This window comes from Primulina tabacum, chromosome 9, assembly GCF_025594145.1.
Source record: "Primulina tabacum isolate GXHZ01 chromosome 9, ASM2559414v2, whole genome shotgun sequence".
NCBI lineage: Eukaryota > Viridiplantae > Streptophyta > Magnoliopsida > Lamiales > Gesneriaceae > Primulina > Primulina tabacum.
The window spans coordinates 34,248,340-34,258,889 of record NC_134558.1 but is presented as its reverse complement, the minus strand read 5'-3'; the positions used below and the strand labels follow the sequence as shown (position 1 = coordinate 34,258,889).

Genomic DNA, 10,550 nt, shown 5'->3' with positions numbered 1-10,550 from the left:
ACGAATATCTTATTTGGGTAATCTATGAAAAAGTATTATTTTTTATTGTGTATATCGGTAGGATTGACCCGTCTCACAAACGACATACTCTATAACCTATGTTATGTTCACCACATTCTCGGTTTATCATAATTATTAAGACAAAAAAATTCATATAATGCATGTATTTTTCCTTAGCATATGTATGCATTATCACTAATTAATGCACCTTGACAAACGTTATATACACAAATATTAAAATTAAATAAAATTGAATTATGAACTTTGATCTGAAACAGTTTTATTTCTATAATAAAAAATATATAATATGTAAAAGTTTTTGTAGTTAATTTTTAGGTACTTTTTTCAAACTACAATCTGTGTATTATATTTACAAGCCATAAATATTCTTTATTGGTTTGACCAAATTAAATTAAAACTAAATTACTATTATACTCATTATCAAAATAAAATTTCACGAGTATAATATTATTCATATTTATAATGTAAAAAAATTGATAACAAAATTATTGATTAAAATCCAATTTTTTTTAAAAAAAGATAAAAGATTGTACAAACACTAAGGGAGTGTTTGGTTTGATGGATAAGATGAATTTATTTTTTTTAACCCACCTTATCCCTGATTTGGTACGCGTGATTATTTAACCAAGTCAATACCTCCTATGAATGATTAGATTATATTAGGTGGGTTAAAATAATACCTCCTCACCCCTAGGATTATTTATTCAACTCTTAATCCTTCCTATTTTCCAATTTTACCCTTCTCCTATATCCAAACTCACCACCACTTCCCGCCACGACCGCCGCCACCGACCACCGACCGCCGCCGCCGCCGCCGCCGACCGCCGGACCTCGCCGTCGCCAGACCGCCGCCGGAGTTGAAGAAGAAAAAAAAAGAAGAAAGGGCAATTTTGTCCTTTCATAAAAAAATTCAAAATTATCCTACACTTAAAAATCATACTAAACATAACATCATATATTACATTCCTACAACAATCATTTTTTTTATCATTTACTTACTAATCATTAGTTTATTTTATCCTCCAAACCAAATGCAGCCTAAGGTCATGACTGGTACAATACTAAAATGAGGTAAGATAGGAATGAAATTAACTTCAGAATGGAACAAGAATATAAATGAAATGATATATTTATTTCATTCAAATAAATTGTAAAAAAATTGAACTATGAAAAGAATGATATTATTTTTAATTGTCAAATAATTTCTTAATTAAATTTCAAAACACTCAAAAATATTTATTATTATTATTAAATGTTGATACTCTATTAATTGTTATAAAATTATTGTCATCGTAAAACTATACAACCATTGACCATAATTTTATTTTTATAAGTAGTATTTTATTTATTAAATAATTGTCTTTCAATAAAATATTATATTAATTATTATTTAACAATTATTTTATTTTACCATATGTTTTTATATTATTTTTATGTGATCATTAAATTATTATTTTAATTATTAATATTATCTTCATTATTATATATATAAATGATTTATAAAGAATTAGAGAAAATATATATACTTCTACGCTATTTTATTAAATTTGATACATTTAAAATAATTAACTTTAGTGTCATGATCTGTTTTTTAATAATTATATATATTAGTAAAATGTTAAAATTTTAATGTAAGTTATATGTAATTCAGTGGATTCAATCATTGTTTTTTGAGGTTTAGATTCTTATTGATATCATTTTTTATTCTTTTATTTTTTAATTTATTTTTTAATTTATATATCAAAATTATAGTGTTGTTCCTCATTATTTTTTATAATTATATTTTGATCCTTATTTAAATATAAATCAAATGAATTATAAAAAATATTATACAAGCACACAATGCGTGTGTCGACGTACTAGTTTTTATCACGTTTCCACAATCTTTTTTTATCAAGTATGTCGAAACGTGCAGTGACCGATATAATACGCGTGGCATATTGCTTGCGGAAAACTATAATTAAGTTCTCGCCGACGCCGTTTGTCATATTTTTCAACATTTCTTCCCCTGCAGAAATTAGGAACCCTAACCCTCGGGCGCTGGACCCCAACTTCGTAATTTAAACAGGTAAATACGAAGAAAAAACTTTTCTTTGATTATGTTTGAGTTTTTGCATATAGTTACTGGGTGTTTGGATCTTTCAAGTTTCAAAATTTTGGAATCTTGAAATTGTGTCTTGAATGGGATCTATAGGAAAAGAGGAAATGGGAGATAATAAGGAGAACGATGCGTATGAAGAAGAGCTTCTCGATTACGAAGAAGAAGACGAAAGAGTCACGGACGCTGTCAATGCTAAAGTAAACGGAGAATCCGCTAAAAAGTGAGTTTCTCAATCAGCCCACAAATTTTATTGGCATTTTCAATCTTTAATACCATCAGATGTTGTTCTTAGTGTAGTCTGCGCGAAGTTTTGTTTGTATCTCTATTTATTGGATCCGACGTATACTTGAGTATCACTAGGCAATTCGTTCAGTGTCAGGATTAGATAGGAATTTGTTTTCCTTCGCTATAATTGGGTGAATAGCTGGTTATTGCGGCCTATAGTTTCAAGGCAATAACTTGGTGTGTTTTTATCATCCTGGAGCAGGGGATACGTTGGAATTCATAGTTCAGGATTCAGAGACTTCCTCTTGAAGCCAGAGCTTTTACGGGCGATTGTGGACTCAGGGTTTGAACATCCCTCAGAAGGCAAGATATTCCTTTGTCTTTAACTCATTTTAGTTGTAAATATGATCCATACTGTTGAGATGGGCTGGTTGGAAATTGCTTTAAACTCCTTGTTCCCAGTGCTAGCAATCCTGTTCCTTTTCCATGAATAGAGGTAGAGTTGTGTCAGTACTGCTATTGGCTTGTGAATATGCCTGGTATTGATAGCATAATGGGTAGAGGGAAACTGGGAAAGTGTTGTCGTTGCTGCTATTGGTGTGAATCTGCCTGACGTTAATAGCATCTTGGATAGAGGGAGGGTTGCAGCGTTGTTGCTATTGGTTTGTGAATCTGCCTGATGTTGATAACATCCTGTATTTTTCGTATTAAGTGGATCTTATCAGTGTTTATGATCAGAGTTTTTATTGTTTATGATATTTTTTCTGTAGTCTTAATTTTTCCTAGGCTTAGCTCGCTCCATTTACAAATCAAAATGCTTTTTCTTCTTCATGCCTACTTTCTCATTTTTTATTGCCTTATTTTGTAATTGATGTCTGTTCTGATGAACATAATATGTTCATTGTTATATTTCTCATATCACACACAACTGTCTCACAGCAGCATGTGATTTTATGTTGCTCAGGTAAATCACTATTATCACCCTTCATTGGAGACGTTGAATGGTAAAACCTTTTTAGTTTGCAACTGAGGCTTCCTTGGATCAACTTTCTTTGGTTCTTCATTAGTTCAACATGAATGCATACCTCAAGCTATTTTGGGAATGGATGTTATCTGCCAAGCAAAATCTGGTATGGGAAAAACAGCTGTGTTTGTCCTTTCAACTTTGCAGCAGATTGAACCGGTTGCAGGTCAAGTTGCTGCTCTTGTTCTCTGTCACACAAGGGAACTAGCTTACCAGGCATGTATTTGAACTAAAAAATTCACTGAGGTTCTGTATATGGATCTTGTATTCTCTTGTTATTATGTACTGAAATTTTGTCAGTTAATCATTTGTTTCATGCCTAAATTTTTCTATCTCGCCATTTAATGATAGTTATAATTTCTCACTCTGGTTTTTGTGTTTCTCACATTTGAAGATATGTCATGAATTTGAGCGGTTCAGCACATATCTACCGGATATCAAAGTTTCTGTTTTCTATGGCGGTGTTAGCATCAAAATCCACAAAGATATTTTGAAGAATGAATGCCCTCACATTGTTGTTGGAACCCCAGGGAGGATACTTGGTCTGGCTAGAGACAAGGACCTTTCTCTGAGAAATGTGAGGCATTTCATTTTGGATGAATGTGACAAGATGCTGGAGTCTCTCGGTATGTCTGATGTCATGTTAAATGTATCCTCGGGAAAATTATCATAAAAGTGCAAATTTCCTTTGTATTAAAAACAAAGAGACATGGTGTGGAGTTGTTTTTCATATTCTTTTTTGTGTTTTCTCAGATATGAGGAGAGACGTGCAGGAAATTTTCAAAATGACGCCTCACGACAAGCAAGTTATGATGTTTTCGGCGACACTTAGCAAGGAGATTCGACCGGTTTGCAAGAAATTCATGCAAGATGTAATGTCTCATAGCCAGTCCTCGCACTGTAGCCCTCTATTCTGTTTCATATTTCATCTTTCTGCAGGCGACACTTGGTGATAGTACAGTTTTTGAAGAACTGTATCTTGACATGTTGTCTTTATCTATTCCTTGTGTCAATGTTATGGTTCGTTTGAGACAAAGATTGTGTGGAATGGATGGGAACTGGGACATTTACGCTGTTTTGGTCATCGATTTAATTTTATTTATTTTTTCAATCAGGAAGATTCTAGCGAAGAGGGCTTGGTTATTTTTTTAGGTTTTAAGGTCATCCGTTTCAATTTAGTTACTTTATGGCTTGAGCAGCAGTGATGACTCTAGTTTTTCTGAGTGCTAATGAATGAATTATCTGCAAGAAGATGCTTCAGATTGATCATAATCTCAATTCTGGGCATCATTTGCCCCACCATTCATTTCACACTGGATACCGGTTAATTACAGACGGATGCTAATATGCTTTACTGTAACATTTCTTCGTTTCAGCCTATGGAAATTTATGTGGATGATGAGGCCAAATTGACTCTTCATGGTCTCGTTCAGGTTTGATTTCTAACAGTTGAAATATAGTTTTTTCCGGTTTATTTTATTTCATTTACTGAATTGATCTCCCATTGTGGCAGCACTACATCAAATTGAGTGAGCTGGAAAAAAACCGGAAGCTGAATGATTTGCTCGATGCTCTAGACTTTAATCAGGTTGTCATCTTTGTCAAAAGCGTGAATAGAACTGCAGAGCTGAATAAGTTACTGGTGGAGTGTAACTTCCCATCTATTTGTATTCACTCTGGCATGTCCCAAGAAGAAAGGTTTGTGTGAATTTTTGTCTAACTTTGTTTTCTTTTTATTTCCTTCACTATCGTGTGGCTAGTAACCATCTGAAAGGGGTGAAGGGTGAGTTTATTTGCCTAAATTATGCTTATTCGATTTTAATTTGTTCTCTATTAGACTATTATAAATAAAAAATGTAAGCAATAATGACTCAATTTTATCTGGAATTTTATCTGGGACCAGATTTTGAGCCGATTGCTACTCCTATGTGCTGGCATGATCTTTTTTGTTCACATACACTTATACGCTCAGATTTCAGCTTAGCGAAGTATGAGTGATGAATAATTTCTTGCAATGTTTCAGACACCATCACTCTAAATTGTTGATTGCAGATTGACTCGATACAAGGGATTTAAAGAAGGGCATAAAAGAATTCTTGTAGCAACAGATCTTGTTGGTAGAGGAATTGACATAGAGCGAGTAAACATTGTGATTAATTATGATATGCCAGATTCTGCAGACACTTATCTGCATAGGGTAATTCATATATTATCTTCTCATCATCTCCCGAAGTGTACCAACAAGGCAACAAATAACCAGATTTTCATATGATTTTCTGTTGAGTGGTTTAGGTGGGTAGAGCTGGGCGGTTTGGAACCAAAGGACTTGCCATCACATTTGTTTCTTCTGCATCTGATTCAGATGTTCTCAATCAGGTTTGATGTTATGATTGATTTTGCTTTTTGGCCTGCTCATGTACTAAGATGTTTTTTTTTGTTGCAGGTTCAAGAAAGGTTTGAAGTTGATATTAAAGAACTTCCTGAGCAGATTGATACATCTACATACAGTAAGTTTGATTGTCTTTATTATAATGTTTATGCCGACTGTCCTATATTTCTTGGCACTGGTATACTGGTTTGCCTTATTTCTTATCTGCGACGAAAAAATGTTGCCATATCCTTGTCACGAAGCAACAATTATAGCTTGTGGTTTCTGTTGTGTAATCTTTTTTTTTTGGGCAGTTACTAGCCTCTTCTGATGTTACTGTGTTTATTTGGCGTCATCTCTCTGTTCTGATGTGTAAACTTCTTGATATTAGCTCATGCGATTGTTTAATGTTTTGCAGTGCCGTCTTAGAGCTGTTCAGATGTCATGTCACAATACAGATGATGTGTGAAAGAGCTGGGAGAGTTACGTTCTGATTAATGTGTTTCAGTTTCTCGATTTCTTACGAAAATTTGGACATTTTATTCAGAGGAGATTGATAGTGTGCTACACATTATTGTACCGTATGTTTGAACTTTTTTGTTCGTAGTTTAGAGCTGTGCTACACATTATTGTACCCTTATGATTGAACATTTTGATTAGCTTAATCTATTGTCTTTGCTTGATCATATTAATTGACAGTTCCTCCGGAATGGTTGTTTCATTCATTTCGTTTCATGTGGTATCGTGCTCACTTATATTACTCGTCTTTTCCTTTGTCTGTTTCATCAGAGTAAGCCGCCCTTTGTTTAGTGAAACTCCTTTTGATATGGCTGCATATTTTTTATTGGTCGATCTCAAACTGTGATTCTTTCCCAGCAACAAGCTTCACGTAGATGGAAAGGTAGCATGGAGTAACTAACCTGACAGGATTTGGGCCCTCTCGAAGGGCTTGAGTACACGGTTCACGACTGCAATCCTCGTCTCTGGCTGAATATCAAATGTCCTTTTCAGACGTATATTTATTGTCATCAACATCTTCTCTTGCATTTTACAGTTAGAACATGGATGTTGCTTTGGTATCAAATTTTCACCATTGTATTTCGTCATTTAAAAAATAAAGATAATTAACGAGATGGATAACGAGGACAGGGCTTCAGTTGATTCAAGCCTGTGTTCTCTCGGCACCTTCCTTGGTAAAGTAACTCGGATCTTCTTCAAGAGGACCATATACTTTTCAAAATACCAAATTGAAGTACCTTTCGAAACTTGTCTTTGCTTGAACATAAATTGAAAAAGATTACAAAAACTTGCATCTGTGGCTATTCTGGAGTTAGCTCATCATGAGGGTCAAAATCCAAAGCAAACAGATTAAAGAATCTGTTTTGTCTTGTTATCCCGATCACTTTGAAAACTTGAGGATCGAAGAGCTAGAAACAACATAGTAATCTTTCATCGATCACGGAAGACTCTTTTCCTGCCTTTATTTTTAGCACCACAATCAGGCTTCGGTTTCATACCTGTAACTTGTATTCCCAATGATGTTACTACTAATAATCGCTTTCTTGATTCATCATAATTCGCTTGATTTTGTTGAATCGTACAATTTCTCCTATCCATCATTTGATTCCGCAAGTTGTGCAAACGGAAGCAACTTAATATGCTGGGGATCTGTAAGTGCTGGTAATGGGAGCCTGTACATCACACCTCACCAGTTCCAGCAGCCAAAAGATACAAGTGAGGTTGGAAGGGTGTTGTTCCGGTATCCTGTGCTTGCATGGCCATCATCTTTTTCTACCACTTTCACTATCGGAATAACTTCTAATTCAACGCTGTCTGGTGATGGGATGTCATTCATCATTGCTCAGGATAATGGGCCTTCACCACCCGAAAGCTATGGTTCATTTGTTGGGATTCTTGATCCTTCAACTGAAGGTGAATCTATAAATACCTTACAAGTCAGATTGTCTTTTTGCCATGCAGTATATGGTTTTAATTATTTCAGAGACAGAGAGCGCGAAATAGTTGACGACATTTGTCAGTTCACATTCTCATCTTTTTTCTTTTTTTTTTTAGATCCTTTCTCATTTTATCTCCAGTAGATGCTGAATAATATACTCTTGACGACCGTTCTGATAATTGAAAAATTGAAACTTGGTGTGCTTATTCAAGAAACTGATGATATTTTTGGCTTAACTTGTTTCCTTGATACCCAATACAGGGGGTATTGTTCATCAACTTGCAGTAGAACTAGACACATACAAGAATCCACGCGAAATAGATGGGAACCATATGGCAATTGTAACCACAAGTGTGGAACATCCAGTAGCAGTGAGAAGTCTCAGTGATATTGGGATTAACCTTCACAGTGGAAGAAACATCATAGTTAAAATTGAATATGATGGATGGGAAAAAATGCTCCAGATTCACGCTGCATATGCTGGCGATTGTTTGGTGAATTTTCTAAGCCAGAAAATAATCATGCAAGAAACTGTTCCTCGGGAAGTTTATATGGGATTTACTGGCTCAACTGGACATTTGTCCGAAGTTCATCATGTTCTTGATTGGAATTTCACAATGTATGAATTGCCAGAAGTATCTCTAAGTATGGGAGTCGGGAAAATTAAGCGCAGGAAGGTCTGGGAGATTGTTGCTCCCATAACTCTGACTTTTTCTGTGGCTGCCACGGTTCTTGTCATAGCAGCTCAAAGGCAACGAATGGTGAAACACAAGAAGAGAGATATCATGGAGAGGCTGACAAAAAATGCAGCCAATGGTCCTAAATATTTCACTTATAAGCAGCTTTCTAGGGCAACTCACAATTTCGGTAAAGAAAATCTGCTTGGAACTGGAGGCTTTGGAAGTGTTTACAAAGGAGTTTTATCTAATACATATTTTTCCACTACTGTTGCTGTCAAAAAAATTAATGCAACTTCAAGCCAAGGTGTGTGTATAATATTCCCACTTGAGTTCCTCTTCTTGCTTGGTCAATATTGACTTTCAACGAGGTCGAATGGCTGTTCCTTGAGATTATGACATCGAAACCATAATTTTTCAGGTGAAAGAGAGTACTTAGCAGAAATATGCACCATTGGGCGCCTGAGGCACAAGAACTTGGTGCAACTACACGGTTGGTGCCATGACAAGGAGCAACTACTTCTTGTATATGAATACATGCCTAATGGAAGCCTGGACAGGTATATAGGCAAGGATTTTCTTGATTGGAAAACCAGGTACAAAATTCTTTCAGGGCTGGCTTCTGTGCTACTTTACCTCCACGAAGAATGTGGTAGCCCTGTTGTACACCGTGACGTGAAGCCAAATAATGTTATGTTGGATTCAGATTTTAATGCTCATTTAGGCGACTTTGGCCTCGCGAGAATGCTCCAGAACAATGCGTGTGTGACCACCATGGTGGCTGGAACAATAGGCTATCTAGCACCAGAAGTTAGCTTTACGGGTAGGGCCACTCTAGAGTCCGATGTCTATAGTTTTGGGATGGTGGTGATTGAGGTAGTCTGCGCAAGAAGATCAAAGGCTATGATGGAAGAATTTAGCCTTGTGGATTATGTGTGGAATTCACTCGAAAAGGGTCTGTTATTGTCATCCGTGGATCAAAAATTAGGAGGCAAGTTCGATGAAGAACAAGCGAGAAGAAGTTTAATGGTAGGATTAGCATGTTTGCATCCTGATCAAATACTGAGGCCAACAATGAGAAAAGTAGTTCAAATCTTCCTGAACCCTGATGAGCCTTTGATGGAATTGCCGGAATCAAGGCCGACCGAAGTGTGTTTATCACTGCCATCTTCTTCTGCTTCCACTACCCTGACCGGTTTTGGCTCCGGTGCACCTCATTATGTTAGTCTTGTGCAAGATTTACCAGATGAAATTTCTACAAAAATTGAAGCTTAGTTACTCCCAAAGAAGATTTCTACCACCTTGATTCCATCACCATATGGCCCCAGCCCGGTTAATAATAGTTCACGTACTTGTTAGATCTTGCCATCTATACCTACAAAAAAAACCTTTGTTTATCAATGTTTCCGCAAGAAAAAGAAATTATTTTTCTTCGGTAGAAAGGATACACGAGAATTTATTTAGCCAGGCCTACTTAAAGGATTGGGGTGTGGTCTTGAATCCCCCAGAAAGCCCCTCAAATTACTTTGCTGTTAATGATCTCGTCTCATTGGATAGCAATGGCTGGAATACAAAGAAAAAAGAAAGTTTTACTCTTTTCCTAGAAACTAGAAAGTACATTCAATAAAGAAAAGCAGATTGATGGGAGAATTGGGAATGTAAGCACCATCTTGGGTTTTTTTTTTCCTTGAAAAAGTTGGCTTCTTTTTAAAAAGACTATATTACAAGTCACTTAAAATATTAGATAGAATGTAAACACATGTTTTTCTCGCTCTTCTTTTATTTTCTTTTTTTCCCATAAATGCTACATTTCTTCTTATAATCGTTCCTTGTTCGATGTCTGCGCATTTTCCAGTTTTTGTTGAATATTTTAAACTGAAATCATGTATAGATTGATTTTCAGTTCATATGGACTTATTTCCAATTCACGTGCACTGATTTTCGAATGTTTTTTTTTCCATGTATGCTGTTTTAGATTGTGTTTTAGTTAATGTGGACTGATATCGACTGATTTTCAATTTATATATGTCGATTGATTTTCAGTTCATATCTGAAAGGAATATTTTATTCTTAATTATTTTTGTCCTTTATTTAAATTGAAAAATAAGAGTTTTGCATTTCTGGAATAATCCGACTTGATCTAATAATAAGATTTATTCCTAGATTTGGTTGACCTA

At 35.3% G+C, this 10,550-nt stretch overlaps 2 protein-coding genes across 3 annotated transcripts; both read left to right on the top strand.

Moving 5' to 3' along the window:
- Positions 1-1,951: 1,951 nt before the first annotated feature.
- On the top strand, positions 1,952-6,431 carry LOC142555409 (DEAD-box ATP-dependent RNA helicase 15-like). Its single transcript, XM_075666262.1, has 12 exons — positions 1,952-2,089; positions 2,216-2,342; positions 2,610-2,710; positions 3,415-3,587; positions 3,766-3,997; positions 4,125-4,243; positions 4,748-4,804; positions 4,885-5,069; positions 5,424-5,568; positions 5,664-5,747; positions 5,815-5,878; positions 6,158-6,431. The coding sequence occupies exons 2-12, from the start codon at positions 2,227-2,229 to the stop codon at positions 6,166-6,168; spliced, it is 1,287 nt and encodes a 428-aa protein (XP_075522377.1). The 5' UTR covers positions 1,952-2,089; positions 2,216-2,226; the 3' UTR covers positions 6,169-6,431.
- Positions 6,431-10,129, top strand: LOC142555408 (putative L-type lectin-domain containing receptor kinase S.5). Of its 2 annotated transcripts, XM_075666261.1 has the most exons (4): positions 6,431-6,529; positions 6,616-7,671; positions 7,958-8,680; positions 8,795-10,129. In XM_075666261.1, the coding sequence occupies exons 2-4, from the start codon at positions 7,275-7,277 to the stop codon at positions 9,646-9,648; spliced, it is 1,974 nt and encodes a 657-aa protein (XP_075522376.1). In that variant the 5' UTR covers positions 6,431-6,529; positions 6,616-7,274; the 3' UTR covers positions 9,649-10,129. The 2 variants fall into 2 exon arrangements, with proteins under 2 accessions (XP_075522376.1, XP_075522375.1); XM_075666260.1 differs by lacking the exon at positions 6,431-6,529 and having other exon boundaries at positions 6,602-7,671.
- The last annotated feature ends 421 nt before the right edge of the window (positions 10,130-10,550 follow it).